Below are 21,317 nucleotides of genomic sequence, written 5' to 3'. Positions count from 1 at the left end.
AAACTGAATGCGTGGGCATTTCCTTTATTCCTTACCTTTGTCTCTTAAGAAAGAAATTTCTGAACTGAGAGTAGTTGAAGAAAGCATTTTTTTTTTTTTTTAAAGTAATTCTAGTACAGCATCTATTTGGGTGGCTATTAGAAGCTTGGATTTTAAACCACTGTATTTTTACAGCTGTAGAATCTAGTGCTTGAGTTGATTTAACAAGCAGCCGTGGGTTTGTTTTCTGGCCTAAGTCTGCCACTGGTGCTCTGGGAAAATTTGATCTTGGGCCTATTTCTAGGAAAGTGTTCTGTACTTTTTATTTAAATGTTGATGGCTCCACCTTAATTCTGAGTGGTAGTGAGCACATGATAATTCAGATACTCAAGCCTTGAAAACTAAAGTCTGTCAATTGAATTGGGAGTCCCGAGGGGCAGTTTCCTTGCCCCTGATCTGTGGCCAGTAATCAAACAGGCTTACAGACCAGAGCCCATCCCTTCCTGTGACATTCCCCACAGTGCTGCTGTCCTTGGCCATGCGGTGAGATGCCTGCAGCCCGGGTTATCACGTGTTGCTGTGTGTTACCTCATTGGAGATTATGAGGCTGCTTTAGGGGTTTTCAGGGCAATGATTCTGGAAGTGGGGTCTTGAGATGAGCAGCATCCGCACCACCTGGGAAACCCATTAGAAATGCAGGTTCTCAGGCCCCAGCCCAAAGCTGCAGGATCAGAAGCCCTGGGAGTGGGGCCCAGAAGTCTGAGGTGTAACAGGCCCTCCACTTGATTCTGACACGTACTAAACTTTGAGAAGTTCTGTTACTGTATAACCCATGCTGAATGCCCCTCCTGTCTTAATCCTCCACTTTTTTTTTTTTTTAAGATTTTATTTATTTATTCATGAGAGACACAGAGGCAGAGGCAGAAGCAGAAGCAGACTCCAAGCAGGGAGCCCAATGTGGGACTTGATCCTGGGTCTCCAGGATCACACCCTGGGCTAAAGGCAGCGTTAAACTGCTGAGCCACCCAGGCTGCCCCACTTTCTTTTCAATCATTGGGCAACCATCTTTTATTTAGTTAGTTAATATTCACTGAGCAAGCTCCCGCGCTGGGTGTCGGGGTTGGGGTAGGGTGGGGGCATCCAGGGTAAATCAGCCATGGTGCTTGTCCTTCGGAGGCTGAATACAACAGTGATTCTCCGTGCTAGCTGCATATTAGATTCACCTGAGGAGCTTTTAAAAATCCAGGTGCCTTCAGTTAGTGGGTCTTTCATCCCAAATCAATTAAATCAGAATTGCTGGGGTAGTACCCAGGTGTAAACTACTTCATAAAGCTCCCCAGTGAGAAACGCTCACCTTGTGGGAGAGAATGGGCAGTTTCACACAATATGATGAGTTGTGGGGATGGGAGTAACCAGAGGGTGTGGTGGGAGCAAATGGAAGGATCACCCTCCCCACGTTTGAGTTGGGGGTAAAGAGGAAGAAGTATGTGCAAAGCTTTTGGCTCAGGTCAGGATCTCATGGTTCTGGGATTGAGCCCCTCATCAGGCTCTCTGCTCCATTGGAAGTCGGCTTCTCCCTCTCCTTCTGTGATATCTCTTGCTCTCTCAAAAATAAAACCCTAAAAAAAAAAGGAAGCAGCTCGGGGATATAACCCCATCTTTCACTGGCCTTCAATGCCATTCCATCAACAAATTTTCTTTCCAAGAATTTTGATCTTTCCATGCTTTGATTAAGAAACCTTTTTTTCAAAAAAAGAAGTAAAAGGGAGGTTTATATAGCAATTCCTTATTCATGAGTCTCCATTTTTGATTCAGAAGGTCAGGTGGGGAGATTTAATTTGAAATATTAGCTGTCTTTACCAATTGCTATACCCTGTTACCATGCTGTAAGCCAGAAATAGAAGCGACCTGTTTTCAATGACAGATCAAAATTTAGTGCTATGTTGATGGTCCAGAATGAAGATTTTTTGACACAGTGAATGAAATACATACCGGTGCATTTCTGGTTGTGATTTAGCTGACCAAGTAGTTCAGTTATAATTATATTATTTTTACTCCTGGAGATCATTACTCTGAATGAAAAATGCTTTAGTGTCCAGACTATTAAGATGTGGATGGTGAACATTATTTAAAACAAAATTATTTTTTTCTTTCTGGGCTGTTAAACAGCTTTATGAGCATGTGAAGGCTGGAATATGATTGTTAGCATTTAAAATCAAATGAAAACATGGAAATGTTTTGGGTTTTTTTTTTTTTTGGTTTAAAAAATAAACTTCACTGTCCATTATTATGTGCTCCCTTCTGTGGCCTATCTCCTCTTAAGCCCCTGATAATGTAATGGGGAGACACGTCTAGTAAATATACAGTCGACATAAATCTGAGGACATGAATATTATAAAAGGGCATTGAAGAGAAGGACTGTGGGGAACAGGCTGGAGGGAGTTTGTTTATCATTTTTTATGAGGGACAATGCTCTTTGGGATTGAAATATCTTTTAATAGTAAGTGTAGGTTTGATCTGATCTTTGGATCACTGTGTTGTTGTTCATTGCAAATATTTCCCTGGGCTCTGATTACCAAGGTGTTAGAAGAACTTAAAATGTCCTCTAACCCTCAGGTTTAAAAGACTCAGTGTTTATAAGGGACAAAGATGATGTAAATGCCCAACAAGCTGCATAGTGTTCTCATTAGGACACTTGCCTGCCTGCCTGTCATATAAGAAAACAGAGGTTGACATTTGTTGTGTTTAGAAATCCTTGAATGAACAAACATTTTAAAGAGACCAAGTAGGAGATGAGTGTTATCTCCTCTTTATTACACCTTTTCATACAATAAAGTGAGTAAATAATTCTATTGGGCAGGGAGTTTTAGAACCCGAAGCTAAAACCTAGACTTCATGAGGAGTCATTGGACTAAATCTGAAATGTAAACTTTCAAGAGACTGTAATTGAATAGACTTAACCTATATTTATGGAAAGGAGAAATCTCTAGGTGATTATCTTTTTTTCTCTTTAAGGACCTTTCTTAAACTCTGCAGGTCTCTTGTCTGTTGACTTGATTAATGAATATTTTGCTCACTAAAATTGGCCATTAATTATTTCCTTGGGTTGCCACAATAATTACATCTTTCAAGTAAAATCTAATTAGCATAATAAGCAGAAAACACCCTGCCAGGTGATGGGGGATTGTGGGAGCTAGTTCGTCATCACCAGAGATAGCCAGTTCACCACACAGTAAGCAGCAATTGCCACGAGCTGCCTGCCAGCAGGTACAGTCGAAGAGATAGACCAGATCACCCCAGAAGAGGAATTTCGATGAAGTAGCTCTGTAGACACTATTACTAGAAAATATTACCTTATGACCTACAATCGCAGTGTCCTTAAATAATTAATCTTGTTACCTTTCATTCATTTATTGATCTTTTTAGTAATCACAGTTACTTGGGGACAAAGAGAGGTGCTGTGCTGGCTTTGAAGAAGTCGAGTCTGGTGGTGGGAACATGAATACATTCAAGTGTAATTCATTCTTTTCTTTTCTTTTTTTTTTTTTTAAGATCTTACTTATTCATGCAAGATACAGAGAGAGAGAGAGAGAGAGAGAGAGAGAGAGAGAGAGATCGGCAGAGACACAGAGAGAGATGCAGGCTCCATACAGGGAGCCTGATATGGGACTGGATCCCAGGTCTCCAGGATCACGCCCTGGGCTGAAGGCGGCGCTAAACTGCTGAGCCACCGGGCTGCCCCAATTCATCCTCTTAACAGATGTATGTGCCGAGGTGAATGCTACCAAGCAGATTCCCAGAGCACTTTCAAGGGGAAGTAGCCTTGGTAGTGGCCTTTGAAGGATAGATCTGAGGATGACAACAGAAGTGGGAAAGAGAAGGGGTTTCTAGTAGGGGAGAAATGTGACAAAGTCTTCTCAGCAGAATACTTCTCTCTCCTCCCAACTTCCTAATCTCGTAAGGGTGCTTCCTGCCGGTGAGGCTGAACAGAGGGCAGAGTGTCTGGGTGAACCAGCTGGGGACACAGAACGGGAGGTAGAGACGGAGAAGGGCAGGCAGTGGATCTAGAGAGGGAAACAGATCATCAGAACAGCAGCTGTAAAGCATGAACCAGGTGTATACAGAGGCTGGGAAGGAGGTGGGGGTTGTTAGAAGGTAGAGAGCTTGAAAAGAGCTAAGGAAGATGAGTTTAGAGCCAAATTGTAAACAATCTTCTATACATTTTACCTAAGTCTTTTATCCTATAAGCAATAAAGAGCCATTTGTTTTTTTAAATTTTTTAAGCTTTTATTTATTTATTCATGACAGAGAGAGAGAGAGGCAGAGACACAGAGGGAGAGGGAGAGAAGCAGGCTCCATGCAGGGAGCCTGACGCGGAACTCAATCCCGGGTCCCCAGGATCACACCCCAGGCCGAAGGTGGCGCCAAACCGCTGGGCCACCAGGGCTGCCCTAAAGAGCCATTTGTGCGGGTGGACTTAATACATTGATATTATTGATTTGTAATTTAGCAAGATTCACATTTTTAAAAATCACCGTTTGGGACTCATCAGTGGGTCATAAAATCAATTTAATGGGTTTTCCCAACTTTTTAAAAAGATTTTATTTATTCGTGAGAGACACAGAGAGAGAGAGAGAGAGAGAGAGGCAGAGGGAGAAGCAGGCTCCACGCAGGGAGCCTGACGACGTGGGACTCAATCCTGGGTTTCCAGGATCACGCCCTGGGCCAAAGGCGGCGCTTAACCGCTGAGCCACCCAGGCTGCCCCTTTCCCAACATTTTTAAAGAAATATTATCAGAGTGAATTGCATGTGGTGAGGTTGAGTGCTGTTTTGTGAAACTTTTGTATATTTCTGTGCAGGAGGTATACTGGTTATAATTTAAAATATATATGCTACTTTGTGTTGTGGTGCAAACATTGAGAAAACACTGAGCTAGATTGTTGGCTAGAGTGGAGGTAGAACAAGGGAGGAGAGAAGGTCAAGGAGGCAGTGTGGCTGTAGATGTTCAGCAACTAACATACATATTTAAAAAGTATGTTATCTTGACATTCCTTTTTAAATATCTTTATGATATTGAGTCCATGTCTAGAGTATTAAACTTCATCTCATATAAGCCGAGAAAATCCATCAGTCTTTGCCTTCCATTTTTCTGAAGCTCAGCTGATAGTAATGTTTACCAAATGCCAAAAGTCTCCTGAGCCTCTCTGAGGAATCCAATATCTTGCAGTCCCTTTGATAGCATCTATTTTCCTTAAGCATTAGAAAGTTTTGCATTTGGTTTGAATGTGTGATAAAATCACTTGAATGTGTCTTAGTTTATGAATTGAAAGGCTTTCCTTTTGTCTGTAGAGCAAGTTAATTGACCACACTCTTATTAGTTAATCACAATGGCTTTTAATAAACTCAGCTGAAAGCTAGCCAGAAAGTTCTATCTCTACTTGAAAAGACCTGTAGCTCTTTGGAAAAATAATTGAAGAACTTCCCGACTCTCCCAGGAGAAATTAACACAGGTGCATATGCACACTCGCTCTCAGAGCTCCAGGGTTGGCCCAGGAAAACGAAATCTAAGTTCTTTATACAAATAACTCTGGTCATTGTTTTAATGTATAGTTTAAGCCTTCTCTACGAAGTATGTGCTAGAGGCACAAACAAGTAAATACATGGCTGCATGGAGTTATTAACTCCGAGACCACCTTAAGTTGGCCACTGGAAGCAGAGCCCTTGGAGTTTAGTTCAGTGCAGGATTCTCATCTCCATCCTGTGAGGCTGATGGCTATCCTCTCCATTTCACAGGTAAAAGAACTTGCTAAAAGCTGTAGGTTAGAAATAAATTAAGACTAGACTCTGTACCTTCTAAAGATTAAGTTCTAAATCTGTGTTAAGGTCCGGCACCCAAAGGAGTAACTGAATAGGAGATGCAGGTGTAGTAACCACAGTTAATCCTGTATCACAGTTCTCATTTTTTTTTTTTAAGATTTTATTCATTCATGAGAGACACAGAGAGAGAGAGGCAGAGACACAGGGAGAGGGAGAAGCAGGCTCCATGTAGGAAGACTGACGTGGGACTCGATCCCGGGTCTCCAGGATCAGGCTCTGGGCTGAAGGTGGTGCTAAACCGCTGAGCCACCTGGGCTGCCCCACGGTTCCAGTTTCCATCAGAATTTGTCCCTGTCTCATTCCAGTGTTTCCAAAGCATGCCAGTGCTTCTATCGATGAAGTGTTTTTTTTCTTTTTTTTTTTTTTTTTAAATAGTAAGGGAAGAGAGGGAAAGCCACTTAGTGATTTGCTTTGAGTGCATTGACATTAATAGCATGCTGGGACTAAGTGGTGGTTAGGGTCAGTGACAGGCACTTGAATTCAGACCTGGATATAAGGCCTCATCCCCTAGCCGTGTGGCCTGGATGTTTTCTGAGCCTATTTTCCTTTGGGAGAGGGATGGGGGAGATATTTTCTTTGTAGGGTTCTCCTGAGGATTGCCCATTCCATACTGATGCATAGTAGGAATATGGTAAGTGGCAATGATACCTTTATGATCAGTTGTTACTGCCACTTAAAAGCAATTGTTCACAAATTTGTCCACAATGTAAACACTCATTGCTTTCAGACATGACTGCCTAAGAGAATAATAATAATTGCTATGATTTATTAAGTGCTTAGCATGTACCAGCCACTGTGCTCTGGGATATATATGGCTTATCTCATATAATCCTTATAATAACCTCATAATGTGTAGGAACTATGAGTCACTGTCTTCCCTATCAGAAAACTGAGATGGGCTGAGAAACTTGCTCAAATTGCACTCAGCAGTGAACTGCGCCTGTAGCTACCATATTATGTTGCCTCGCCTAAAGGAAGTAAGCCTTATTTAAAAAAAAAAAAAAAAAGAAAAAAGAAAAAAGGCAATGTTAAGTCCACAGTTGCTTCCCAGAAGTCCTTCCACAAAAGTTAGGGATGCCAAGAGCCATCTGCCAGGGCCCTCCCAGGAGCCCAGATTCACACAAGAGGCATCTGAGTTACAGCCCAGCACGCACCCCCCACTCATTAGCAAGTAGAATGAAGGCAGAGCCTTCACACAATGGGGAGGGGGGTGGTGAATACCCAACAACCCCATCACCCCTGTGGCCCGTGAGCCTGCACACCAAGCTCCTGGCTAAGCCTGGGCAAGGAGGCCGTGGTGTACGTGATCCTATAGCCAGCCAGGCAGAGCTCTACAGATCTGACCTTGAGCCACGCACCTCTGTAACCGATATGCGTGTTCTGTTTGGTGACCTTTGGGCAGAACAATCAGGTCACTAGGTCTAGACTTTCAGCTTTTTTTAAAATTTTTTTATAAGCACTGATTTGGCGTCTCTGGGAGATGAGAAGTAATGGCGGTGATTCTTCTTGCCAAATCCTTGACTTAACTGGCTTCCAAAAATGCAAAACTAATATGCTTGGTTGTGACCTGGTTTGTAACTGAGGTGAATAATAACAGCACAGGAAAACCACACTGGTTCAGGCCAATCGGAATTATGGGAAAATCTGAGCCACAGAATAGTTCAAGTGATGTAGTCTTATTAATTTTAAGACCACACTGGGAAGAAAATCAGTGACCAAAAAAAAGTTCCTGGTCAGAAGTCTTATCAGAATGTTCTCATGCATAGATGAAAATCACTCACGACTTAAGGATCATTGATAACTGGTTGGTTGTGATTTGGCTTTTTAAAAAACTTGAAGACCTTAACCTGTTCCTATAATTATCAAGCTTAACACTTTCTGTACAGAAAGTAAAAGAGGGGAGAACAGAACTCCAAGTGAAGTCTGAATTTAAAAGGTTTTACTGGATGTTGGATTTATTTTTAAAACCTTTAAGTCACTTTCAATATTTCATTGCCAGTTTCACAATTGCCTTTTTAACTTGGAAAAAATACAAACTGTTTGGTTTAATGACTTTCCCAACCAGTTAATTCTCTATCCCTTTCCTGGTTTCTAAGCCTTCTCAAGTCCTATTAATGATTGTCAATCCTGGTGACATGTTAGAATTTTGGAGATGGGTCATGGGCATCTGAATTTTTTTTAAGCTCCCCAGGTCATACTAACATGCAGTTCTGGTGGAGAACCATTTATTTCTAGGTAATTGGTGTTATAGAAATGAAACAGATGATACCAAACCTGCTTATAGGATGCATAGGCAGCGGGTGTCAGAACACCAGGATGAGGATTTTTTTTCTCAGCTTGGAAAGACTTTTTCCTAACTGGCTCACTTCTGCATTTATTCCTGTCATTTCTCTAGAGCCCTTAAAAGTACTTAAATCACAAAACCTATGTAAGCAGTGTGTGATTCCTATGCTTAGCAGAAAAGCAGGTATTTTTTAATACTAGATCATTTTTATTACAGACCAATGTAAGTCAAGTCCTCTAAAGTCTGGTCTCCTTCACAACTGGGACCTTTTTTGGGGAAGGGAGAGGTCTTCAGTGCCTAGCACCGAACACTTGCCATATATTTGGCCTTCTGTAAATATCAGTTATTACTTTAATCTTGGTCTCCTAATTGGGTCTCTCTTCTTTATCAACTTTTTCTCCTATAGTATCTAAGCTTGTCCTAAATTTATAATTTGGTCAAGGGAGAGGGAAGGAAATTTCTTCAGGTGCAGATGGGAGAGATGTCACAGTAGATATAGGCTTCAGGTGAATGCAAGTCATCGTGTCAGAACTGCCCTTTAAAGAAGAAAAGTTTTGGCAGGTGGGGGTGGAATGGGTTACGGGAAAAAAAGGAACAAATGGGAACAGATCAGCATTAATAAATATTCAGAGTGAGCCCCACTCTTGTGTCAGTGTTTGTAGGTGGTGTTATTACAAGTAGTATTGGGTGATGGGAGTTGTGCACACTCTCATTTTTCACTTTAATTGCTTGCCTGAAAAGATCCTGACAGCTTCAAAGGTTACTGGTGGTTGCATTGTTCATAACTCAGAAGTAATATGCATGTGCAATTTGCTTCATTATTGCCCACTAATAACCAATTCTGAAGAAAGTCCTAAAGCCACCAAAGGAGCTATAATTTGACATGATGGTTTCCTCCTCCTCTTTCCCCCATTCTTTATCCCATTTTAAGAAGGAGCCACAGATGTTGTGTTGATGCAGGTATGATTTTACTCTCATTTTCTTTCCATGGGGTTTGATAAATTCTTAGAGGTGTTTTTTCTTTTTTTTGTTTTTTCTTTTTTTTTTAGATCCAAAAAAAGGCAAGACAAAATATTTAAAGTTTCAGATTAGGACTTCAGGTCCAACAAAACAAACTGGCATTCCAGTTACTTTGTGTTCTGGTTGATTTAGTTTGGCTGCACATGACTCACTAAAACCCTTAAACATAAATGGCTTAAGTGGAAGAGTTTATTTCTCTCACTTTCCAGACCTCTGGAGGATGTCGGTGCAGGAGTGGTATGGGGCTTCACAGGATCAGGGATCCAGATTCTTATTGTGTTGCCCCGCCATGTATGATTTCCATTCCTAAGATTATCTCAATTCCAAAGTAGATGCAGGAGCTCCAGTTATTCTTCCAGCGTGCAGGAAGGAAAATGACCCCAAAGAAAGGTGCATGCTTTTAAGGAGGCTTCCCAGAAAGCTTACATCCTGCTGGCCAGGACTTGGCCACATAGCTGCACCTGGCACGGGTTGGGGGGAGGGGGGGGGAGAGGGATACGTAGACTTCTACCAGACAGCGAGGTGCCCGGTCCCTGGAGGAAAAACAGAAAATGGCTGTTGGATGGCAGCCATCAGTTTCTGCCACACTGTGTGAATGATGAGTTCTTAGGTTTTCTCTGCATCATTCTGCCTCTGACTATAAAATGGAGATAATCCAGGACAGTGCAGAATTTAATTGCAAAACACTTCATGGGCTGAAGAATTGAGTAGTAGCTACATCGAACACTGCTCATTTAATCCCTCATTTTAGCCCCGGGGCAAAAGTACTATCTTTATCAACATTTTTTTAAAAATATGTATTTATTAGAAGCATGAGCTGGAGGAAGGGCAGAGGGAGAGAGACCTTCTCAAGCAGACTCCCTACCCAGTGTGGAGCTGGATGTGGGCTTCATCTCACCACATGGAGATCACGACCTGAGCCAAAACCAAGAGTCGGGTGCTTAACCGACTGAGCCACCCAGGTGCCCCATATCTTTATCAGTGTTTTACAGATGAAGAAAATGAGGACTTGAAGAGGTTGTATAGCTAGTATTGAACTGAGGCAGCTTGACTTGTGTGGGATCACATTATAAATCCTAAGCAACACCAGGAAGTGGGAACAGGGCTTCCAATGACAGGGTAACTGCAAGAGTGAGCCTCAGAGACTTGGGTACCAGGTCGTGTAAATCACTGGACTCTAGGCCGTTTGTGACTCTGTACCCCCAACCCCTGCTAGACTTTCCTGTGATATTTACCAACTACTCAGTTTCTAGTGCAGTCCAGCCTCTGCCTTTTCTACGTACTGGGTAGGATCTCTTTATCCCTCGTGCTTACTACTTGGCTGAGTGAGCAGGATAACCAAGTTTTTAATCAGACTTGGGTTTTTACTATATATCATTGTTTTGAGGACTTGCTCTGGTTCGGGGGCCTGCTGGAATGTGTGGCTATGTGATGGCATCTTCAACACTCCGTTTCCATGTGTATCATGAGTCCTTTATCTCTCCCTGCTTTGAGACCCAGGCTTTCTTGGTTCTGCAAAATGTCTCTCTACACCTCAGAAGCAGACCTCCCTTTCTTGGCTGTCAAACCCTTTTCACTTTCTAGATACTTCTTACTTTTGATAATGAGGCACTCAGCTCTATAACATAAGCAAAATTATGTCTCTTCATTTCTCCTTTCCTCAGATCTTCTATTTCTGTCTTCTACTTTCTCCTCCATTCTCCATCCCACCACTGGTTATTTTTCTGAAACACAGACCTGTTGATTTACATCTTCAGCCCCTCTCCACTGTCTATGGAAGTAAGTCTGAATGCTCCTGAGCATTTCAAACCCTCCAAGATGTGGGCCCCCTCTGAACTGGAAGACTCTTCTTGCAGAGTTCCAGCCACTCTGGACATCTTGCTGGTCTCTGTTTCTGCTCGTGTGCTCAAACTCTTTTCTATTCCAACTGACCATTTTCTTTCTTTTCCAACTGGAGATTTAGTTCAAAGCTCATGTAAAATTTGCTTTCGAGAAGTTTCTGATTCTCTAAGAATCCTGTTTTGTTTTTACGGCAGTTAGTAGGATTCTCTATATTGGCATACATCACAGTCCATCGTTAGATTATTATTAACGATGAATGGTGTCATTTTTCTTGCTCAGTTGTGGATCTACTGACTTAGAATTTCCCTTGAGCAACTAGCATATGGCAAAAATTCAGTATGTCTTTCTTGAAACAAATTCCATTTCTCTGTTTCCATAAAGAAAGTCAGAACTCTTCTCTAAGTGGAAACAACCTCTTGCATCCTTTTGCACCTTCCTCACAGCCTTTTGGCCTCCTGATTCAGAAAATAGAAAATAACAAAAATTATCATCTACAGGCAATCCAGGAGCAACAGCTCCATTTCTCATTCATGTAGCTCTGAAGCAGGGTTTCTCAATGTTGGCACTATAGACATTTTAGGCCAGGCAGTTCTTTGTTAGGGGGCAGAAAAGATGGGGGATGCTGTCCTGTGTGTGCATTGTAAGATGTTTCAAGCAGCATCCCTAGCTTCTACCCACTAGATACCAGTAGCACCCAAAAAGGTTCCCCATAAATATTCTGTAATGGATTACTATTGGCCCTACTGCCTTTCCTAGTATCTACAGGCTTCTCACCTATGCTTTCTGCTTCAAATTTAGTGCCATTTTTAGATTCCCTAACCTTACTTTTAAACCCAACTCCATTCCTCTTCATCAGTAAGTCCTTCCCAAATTAACCCTATCTGGACTCCATTCTAATTTTGCATCATTTTATTGCCCTCTAAACATCTGTAGGTATATTTTTCATGTAACTATCTCTACACTGGTACAGTCGTTATACGTGGGTCTATTTTCCTCTCCTGTCTGATTCTATTAGTTGAATTGTCTGAACTGGATGCTTATCTTTGTGTCTTTTGTGTTATGCATGTCCAGGGTATGCATTTATGTGTACGTCATAACGCACAGTGATTATTTACAGAGCACTGGGCTTACGATATGTGGCATCTAAGGACTGGTCCCCCAAGGAGCTTCTCTTTTGATGGGGTGCTAAACAGTTTTGCAAATATGTATAGCACAACAGATGGTAGAGGTAGTATATAGGCCAATGCCTTGGAGGATGGGTAGGATTTCCTTTGGCAAACAATTTGAAGCAAAAGGAATGGAGGTGTCTTTGCATAAACAGCGTTCTCTCCCAGCCCTGAAGAGAGGATCTCAGAGCCTCTTCTCCTTGCCTTTTCTTTTGTCATCTAGCCTTACCCACCAGCAGCTAGCTATCTTCTCTTCCAGATGCCTCCTTATTAAAGGCCCTTCCATTGGCCAGGAGTGACACAGATGCTCCTTTGTGCTCTTCTGTGTGGCATACTACTTGGATCCATCATCAGGTTCATTCCTGGGCAAAGTAGACATGTATGTTTATGTGTACACACACACACACACACACACACACACGAAGGATTAAATGGGACCAAGTTTTGCCCTTACTCCTGTTTGAAAGAATTATGTAATCCCAGTACCCCAGTATCCAAGGCTGCCATATACAGAGATGTGGCTTGCGCACTTCACAAGCATACCTGGCAGCCATGATGGTCTCTGGCCAGTCCTCTTGTCCAAGGTAACAAAGTGAGAGCTCAGGTGGATAAATAATACTCTGTCACCATAAAAGAGTATGGACTGATGGTGTCCTAGATATAAAGCCTACATGTCTCATACTTAGGGAGAAATAGCTATGGCTGTCAAGCAGCCTTCAATGACCTTAGGAATTTGATGGGTTGGTAAAGCATTTAGAAAGCATCCTGGTCAGAACTGTCTATTTCTAATAACTTTGACCCTCTGGCCATGCCAGAAGCTGGGAAGGCTGCAACATGCCGTGTTTATGAATTGGCCTCGTAGAGCCTTGCACAAATGGTTGAATAATGTTTATTCACTCACTTGTAGGAGAAAACTCCAGTTACAAATGTGAACATGAATGCTTTTTTTAATAGGCGGTGTTATTGTGCTGCACAGTGTCCCTGACTTTTAGATATTTAACTCATAAAATTTACAGCAACACTTAAGTGCATCTGGATTTTACATCGAATTTGGGAAGGCAAGAATCTCACTGTAATTTCCACTGACTGCCCTGTAATGGAAATTATGGCTTGGGAAAAGTTTCAAATGACGTGTCTATAAACTAAGGAAAAGTTGATCCATTCAAAGGCTGGTTATGTGCAATTGTAGGATTTTTTTTTTTGAAAGGCCCATTCCCAAAAAGAAATATTTATTTCAGCAGCTGAAGTAAACTAGCCAAGAATTAAAAGTTGGTCTTTGTAAGTTGTTGGTTCATCAAATTCAGTCCTGAACATGAAGAGAACATTGAAGTAGAATTATGCTGGGCTTTTTAGACCTCTAGAAAGGTCGTCTATACAGAGTCCAGTGTTACAACTGGTAGTCGCAATGAGTTGACCTCGGAGGATGAGCAGCCTTTTTAAAGGTCAGGATGCTGGCCTACTGGCGCTCAGGATGCCAGTCTTCTGATCCTCACCCTCTCATTGCCTGGGCTTGTGTGAGCAGGCATGGCCCTTGACCTTCCAAGTCTGTGGCTCTCCTTTTCTCTCCATACCTCCCTCCCCCACCATTGTTACCATGTATCCCGTTCAACTTCACGACCTTCCCTCAAATGTCCAATGATCATTCGTTGACTGTTCTTGGCTCATATTTAAGACCAAGGCAATACAAAGCTGATGGGAGGCTGTGGATGGAGGTGTGGATGAGGCTTGTTGACCATGGACTTAACTGTGGAGAGAGGACTTAATGGGGAATTGCCAGATGTCAGCCTCTGGTGGGATCTTCTCTGCACCCACTTAATCAAGGAATCCTCTAACTGGCTCCTGGTAGTGGCCTGGGGAGCAGTGGAGTAGGTTTATTTCTACGTTCATGCCCTTCTTAGCCCTGATTTCTCCCCTCTCCCCTGCATGCTTTCCTGGTTCACTGTCTCTGGATAATGAGCCACTTTAAGCAGTCTTCCTGATTTTTGCTCTGAACTGCCCATTCCTTGCGTGTCATTCCCTGGCACTTACGAGCCAGGGCTTCTCAGGGTTTACCTCCTAGCTCAGGGGTCTCCCCCAGTAGCAGACACCGGAGGATACAGCTGCTTCTACTCTCTGGGTCACTTTCCACTTATGCAGGGCTTTTCTATCTACCAAAACCCTGGCTGAAATCACTGGTCTGCTGACATCTCCCCTATTTCTTCTATCCATGGGGAGTTTTCTGTCGCTTTATTTCTACTTTAGTGGGGCTCCAGATGGTGAAAGAAACAAATCCCCTTGGTCAGTTTGCCATGTTTGATCAAAAGTTCCACTTCTGGTCCTAAAATTAGTGTATCCATTTCATAAGTGTGCATTCTCCTATCGGCCAGGCAGTAAGCAGAGCAGAGCACTGGAGAGGTGAGAAAAGAGGAGACAGCTCTTCACCTCAGAAGTGTGGAAGGGGGCAAGGATGTACCCAGAGGATGCCTCCCCAGGGACCAAAATACAGGGACAGTGCTGGCAGCGGAGCAGTGCAGAGAAAGGGATGTGGTGAATGCGGCCAGGGGCACGTTGTGGATGGCCACACTGGATAAACTAACACTCGGTGGTTTTATGAGTTGAGCTATTAGGAGAAGACTGAGAACAGACTGTGCCCATTAATTATTACTGAGTGAGTCCAAAGAAAAAGTGGTGTATCCAGCCCGGATCTCCCAAATCCTGTGTCTGACCGGGTGGGCCTTTGCCTCTCCAGGGTCTTCCAGCACCGCAAGTGGCCCGCTGCCTCCCGACCCACATCCTCCCCATCCCCCCCACCTCCCACTGTGGCTGTTCACACTGAGAAAAGAGCCTGGTGTTAGGAAGACACAAAACTTGTAGGCCTTCTCAGGGGGCATGATTTCTCCCTCTTCCCATAGCACTCTCAGCCTGCAAATAGCTTGTGACCAATAGAGACCTCAGTAGTCTTGTTGTGAGGCAGGACAGTTGATTTCTCACTTTCTTAAATGTATAAGTAATTTAGGTCTATAAAATCCTAACAGTGGGCAGCCCGGGTGGCTCAGCGGTTTAGCGCCACCTTCAGTCCAGGGCCTGATCCTGGAGACCCACGATCGAGTCCCACATCGGGCTCCCTGCATGGAGCCTGCTTCTCCCTCTGCCTGTGTCTCTGCCTCTCTCTCTCATGAATAAAAAAAATAAAAATCCTATCAGTGTAGACTACCTAACGCAGAGCCAAAGCCCATGCGCTTATTGATTAGCCTCAGTTAACCCAGCAAATAACCTTGATAGTTCTCACTTGGGCTTGAGAATAGCACGATGAAATGTTCAACATAAGTCACAGATCCCCTTAGCTGCCATTGCTTCCCAATGCCAGAAACAGCAGAGCCTATGAGCATGAGCCTTACTGATTGAGCCCGTTCCTTGGTCATGTTGCAATTCCACTTCCTCTTGAGAAGGGTCTGAGTGCCATCCTCTCTATCTCTTACCTCTGCCATCGGTTCTGCCTTCCCCCCACACACACGCCACTTGAGAAGTAATGGGAGCCAGTGCTGTGACATTGAGAAGTAGTGGGAGCCTTTGGCGTTCAGTTGAATCTGGGAAGCCACGAGTCACCAGGACCACATGACATCTTCCACTTTGTGCCTGCGTCTAGGCCTTCACGTACAACTGAGCATTCAAGCTGTTAGCCCAAGGTAGCAATGCCAGAAGAGGCACATCGCCGTCTATTTTAGAAGATGTTTTAGAAACTGAAGCAAGCCAATAGGTTTCTATCACTGGGGTATTTATAAATCTTAACATTTGAATCCTCTTAGCCTTCAGTCAACTTGAAATCCGTGAGCAAGCAAGGGGTGGCATGAGGCAGAAAACCAGAACCTCTCAGTGCTTTTCTTGGCTGTCGCCTGCCCTGCTGAAAAAGTTTGGGTTTATCTTCTTGTCACTTCTTGGTGCTATAAAAGCGGTTGAGTGCTGTTACATGTGGCCGTAGACAGCCACATTAGAGAAATGCTTGCCTTCTTGCCAGTCGCCAGCTTGAGGAGCATCCTGCGGCTATGAAAAAATCAAGTGTTCCTCTCCCACAGACTATTTACTGAGGTGGATTATATCTCTGCGCCGCGGTAGCTGATGTTCCAGTTTCAGATTTTTATTGGCACCGTAGACAGACAAGCCAGGGAACTATCTGGGAGATTGGGGCCATAGCCATTGGCGTTCATATCACATTTCTTTCTGTAGCAGCTCATCGTAGGCAGAAAATTTCTCAGTGGCGTGGCACATTGTATAAGGAAATTCTTTTTATTGAATTCAGTAATATCCAGGGGATAGTGTTACTCTCTCCAGCCCGTTCTGACAATGGACGCTCCGTGTTCCTGAGGAGCACGTCATCGTCCTGCTGTGAAAATCCTCGTCTCTTGTTGCTCTAATCCTTTCCTGTAGAGAGTTTCTAGCAGCAGGCGGTTACTTTTCTGTCAGGGAGGGAGAAATAATAAAGGCAGCTATTCTACTTTTACCGAATGTGAAGTGCTCAGCGGCGTAATTAAATCCATAAAATGGTGAGTCATGATCACGGCGCACCAGTCAGCCAGGAAGCGAGTGACGGAGCTGATGTTTATTTGCGACCAGCAGCTGATGCAGTTCCTCCAGTAGCACTTGTGTAGGCCTCTCCTGATTTGTGGGCACCAAGTGCCTAATTTCATTTTTAAGAACTCCAGGCTTTAATGAATGTTCTAAAGGTTGCCCAAGGAAATGTTTAATCCAAAAAAGATGTTTAAAGCCTAGTGGTTATCTGTCTGGAAGTTCTACTTTCTTGTGGTTGGCAGAGTCTACGTTCTAGAAAAGAGAATCCTGTCCGAGGTGCTTCCGGATGGTCTTTTTGTCATGGAGAGGATGACATTTGGAAGCCTCTGGAAGTCCATTTCACCACTAATAATTTGAGGGTATGCGACCATAAGTCTAGCATAGGCTATGGAAGGTGGTGAAACAAAGTAAGGAAACAGTATTTCAGTACTTTCCTTTGCAGCTGGAATGCAAACATTCTTGATTCTTTGTGGGAAAATTACAAGGTGTAATTTGTGTGAATGTCAGCGGCCAACATCATTCATCTGAGCATCAGAGAACTGAAGGATCTTATATAAGGTACTTCTTACCCTTCCCCAAAGACGTATTGGGGTGTGAAGAAGAAAAGAATAATATACATGTGTGTTTGTGTGTGTACCTACTCACACTACTACTCACTACTCACTAGTGAAAGAAAAGTAAAAGTCAAGGTAGCTTAGAGAAGCCATATTTAAAATAGCTGAACTTCTATAATGTGGAAACAAAGGAAAGCTTCAGAGGATGGTTGTGGGAAAACAGACTGAGCATCAGTTACAAGAAGAAAGGCAACAGTGGAAGATATAAAAATGTTTATTGGCCTCCTAACTCTTATCCCCTTTAAATGGACATTTTAGACTCAGGATGGTGTTTCTTTCAAAATCATACACCTTATGTAATCGTGCACCAGATGGCTTGGAAGGAATGGGTTTTAGTGAGTCAAGCTCAGGCCCTTGTCTCAAAAGCTAAACACCTCGATCATCAGGCGCTCCACTCGAGGTCAAAGTGTTTTGTGATCGTTTGAGAAATTTTCCACACAGACATTTGCAATCATTGCCTTGTGCGTTCTTACCTTCCTCTCCATTTTCATGGTTTTTGTTTCCAATCTCTTGTTTCTTACCTCGTTAAGCACCTACAAAGACCTTGCAGGATTGGTCTGTCAGTCACCATTTGCACACATGGCCTGCCCAGCATTCCAATGGACCATTTTGGAGATAAAACACCTTTCCCTGGTGAGCGTTGTCCTACTGACTCCTCTCTAGCAAACACAGGGAGAGGGCACAAGCATTCCTCAGAAACACAGGTATGCTTTGGGGTCACAGCAAACTTAGAGGAGCACGAGGAAAGGTATTTGAAAATGAAGTTTGCCTTGAAGAGTGATTTCCAGTATGCAGAGAACCGTGGGTTGTATCTGTAGGCTAGTGATGTACAAACAGCCTCAGTTGCATATGTAATCATTGTAGCAGGGAGAGGAAATGCGGAGTTACTGATCTGTTCTCACTGGTGCTGCCAAAACCTTGAGACCCGACTTGATGGAGCCATTCAGAGAATCTTTGTCTCTTGTTTCAGAATTTGGCTTTCAAGGACCTGCGATGGCAAAGACCCAGGAAGCAGGATTTCTGAATAGTATGTCTTTGAAATTCTTGGCATAGGAGAAACAATAAAGTGAACATGAGATTTTTAACTTTAACACCAAGAATAAAATTGCTGCTACCGCCTAGTTTTAGTCTGGGAGTCAAGAGCATTGCAGATTGATTTTTATGCTATCATTTTTGTCACCCGTGCTCTGTGCCACTGTGTCTGCGCCCCCCCCCCACCCCCCTCACCTGTTAATGTGCTTTGGGGTTAGCGTGTAGATCTTGCATCGACTCCGTGCAGTAAACGCTTCCTGTACAAAGGTGCTTGAAACAACATCTGTCATTACATCAAAGAAGGTGTTATTGCCAAGTGCAGCTGGAAGAGTTCTAATAATGAGATGCTTTTAAATGAGGTTATAATGAAAAGAAATCTGTGTGAAATGGCTGAGCCTTTTTCTAGGAAAATAAAAACGTGTGCAGTTTCCTCCCTTTATAGTCTTACTACATAAACCGTGTTTTGCATGTGTTTAGTGCAATCATTGCTCTATGTGAGAAGCTTGAGAATTCATTTCTAGTTGTGAAAAGTGCAGTTTGTGTATGTGTGTGTGTGTGCGCACGCGCGCGCACGCCATGTTGGAAAGGCACCATTACAGAAGGTTGCTATGGTGTTGAATTCGCTCTCTTCAGGAGAAAAGCCCCTCTGATGAATGTGGTGTTTGTAGATTCTGAACCAGTATGAGAATTCCTGAATGAGAGTCTAGAAAAAGTTATAATAAACCCATTATACAATTAAAAAGGAGAAGAGCTGCCCTCCAGAATGTGAATCCAAACCCAGAAAAGTGTTCAGTGAACAAGAACAATACTCAGTGGGTTTTCAAATTGATGGAGCTTTCCAATGGCAACTAATTTGTTCCAGCATTCAAGTGAGCATAATTAACAGAGACTTTCTTTCTTAGGCCGATTACCCTCCAAAAACCATGCCAACATTGTAACTGTAAGCAGTGAAAACCAATATTTATGAGGGGGATTGTGCAAGAGTTTGTGTGACAGATGGACATTTTATCACTGTTGATGTTTGGAATTCCCTTGAAAAGTAATGTAATATCTTGTTATTTATGAATGAATGAACAAATGATTGTGCTTTGCTGCCCGGGTTTTCTTTAAAAAGAGCAATGTTGAATCTGTTTCGCTGTTTAGCCCCTATTTCTTTATGTTAGGCATCCTCATATATTCTAATGCAAAAGCTGAAAAATCATAATTGTGTTTTTATTACAGATACAGATCCACGTGTCTTAGAAAAACAAGAATTACAGCAGCCAACCTATGTTGCCCTCAGTTACATTAATAGGTAAGCCATTTTCAGAATTTATAGCAACTTCGTATCTGCCACATGTTTGTTTTTTAAATGTATCTTTTTAACAGTAGAAAAAATTGTTTTCAGTCTTAAAATATTTACTGGAGATTATTTAACATCCACCTCTATACAGAATTTTGTTTCTCCGTCGCAGAGCTGTAGGATTGTAGTGTTCTGTGCGTATGTCTGAAAACAGGACTGATTTATAAGCTCATTCTGGAAGTATTTTGTATGCAGAGTTAGAATATGCTCTTTTGACTTCATAGGGCAGTTTGAGAGATTAATGGATGTATGTTTGAGTGAAACTTTTAAACCCTGGGGTGAGGAGGTACTTTATGAATTCAGAACATTGTTGGAATATCAGAATATATCAGGATATAATAAATCGAAATAATTTAATATCAGAAGGTTATTTAGTAGCAGCTCATTTTTAGTAAAAACACTCTCAGCAACTATCCCATCTGTGCAGAGTAACATGAGTTTTTACTGTAACTGAACGTGTGAGTATGACTTTAGAGAACACTTAGGACTTCATCTGTCAGATCTAAAAGGAGACTTGGTGTTTCAGCCAACTTAATTAAGGAGACAGTGATTTCTGGAGACAACCTAAAATCAACTTACATTAAGAAAACATACACCCCCAGAGAGAGAAAGGCAAAGCAAAAGCAAAACTAACTGGCTTTTAATGAGAATGAAAAACTCTGCTCGTAAGTCAGTGCATGAATTTCTATCAACTGTCCCTTTTTCATATGAGGCGAAGAGTGGTTTTCCTTCTCTTGGTACCAGAGCTGAAGTTCAGAGTCTGACGTAGAAGACTGGGAATGAATTATCTGTACTGTTCCATTTCGAGGCATTTTTGGGGGGAAAACTTACTCATCTTTAGAGAGCTTTGAGTTGGAGTTGCCTGTACTCCATTTCAAGTTCTTTTAGAAAGCATGTTTTTAAAATGATTCATTAACATCAACCTCTATCTGCATATTATTGCCTTTGGATTTCTTGCTTACCAGGCTTGCCTAGAAGTGGGGTAAAGCATCTACAGGGTCTCACTGCCTATGATTTTTGAAATTTTAAGTAGAACACCTTCAAAACCACATCAGAGGGATCCCTGGGTGGTGCAGCGGTTTAGCACCTGCCTTTGGCCCAGGGCACGATCCTGGAGACCCGGGATCGAATCCCATGTTGGGCTCCCGATACATGGAGCCTGCTTCTCCCTCTGCCTATGTCTCTGCCTCTCTCTCTCTCCCTCTCTGTGTGACTATCATAAACAAATAAGAAAAAAAAATTTTAAAAAAACCACATCAGATACAAATGAAGGTTTATGTGCTTATCTGGATTTCTCACAAAACCGGTTTTTGATGATTAACCTACATTTTGAAAAGTCTTTTATACATTAGAATTATGTGTATGTGATATGTTAATTAGCCTAATATTGGGCAATAGGATCAATAGGCTTCTGGATTAACTGGCCTTGAATAAGATTTTTTAGTAGTGCAGCTGTTGTGTTTCGGGTAAAACTTTACGTGTGTGGACAATTTCATAGAATACCAAACCTTATTCTAGTAAGAATCTGAGCTTTTCACATTCATTCTTCTTCACATTGTCCAACCACGTTGGCAGCAGGGATCTACTCATTACATAGGCGTTCTATTCCCTGGAGA

General features: G+C 42.5%; 1 protein-coding gene across 1 annotated transcript in view; it reads left to right on the top strand.

The window, feature by feature from the left end:
* JAZF1 (JAZF zinc finger 1) overlaps window positions 1–21,317 on the top strand; it is a 339,605-nt gene that overhangs the window by 172,686 nt on the left and 145,602 nt on the right. The window contains exon 2 of the mRNA XM_025993096.2: window positions 19,581–19,653. Within this exon, the coding sequence (XP_025848881.1) occupies window positions 19,581–19,653 (73 nt within the window). The remainder of the gene's footprint in view (window positions 1–19,580; window positions 19,654–21,317) is intronic.

This window comes from Vulpes vulpes, chromosome 7, assembly GCF_048418805.1.
Source record: "Vulpes vulpes isolate BD-2025 chromosome 7, VulVul3, whole genome shotgun sequence".
Classification (NCBI taxonomy): domain Eukaryota; kingdom Metazoa; phylum Chordata; class Mammalia; order Carnivora; family Canidae; genus Vulpes; species Vulpes vulpes.
Note: the sequence above shows the minus strand (reverse complement) of the source record. Positions and strands in the feature narration are given on the sequence as shown.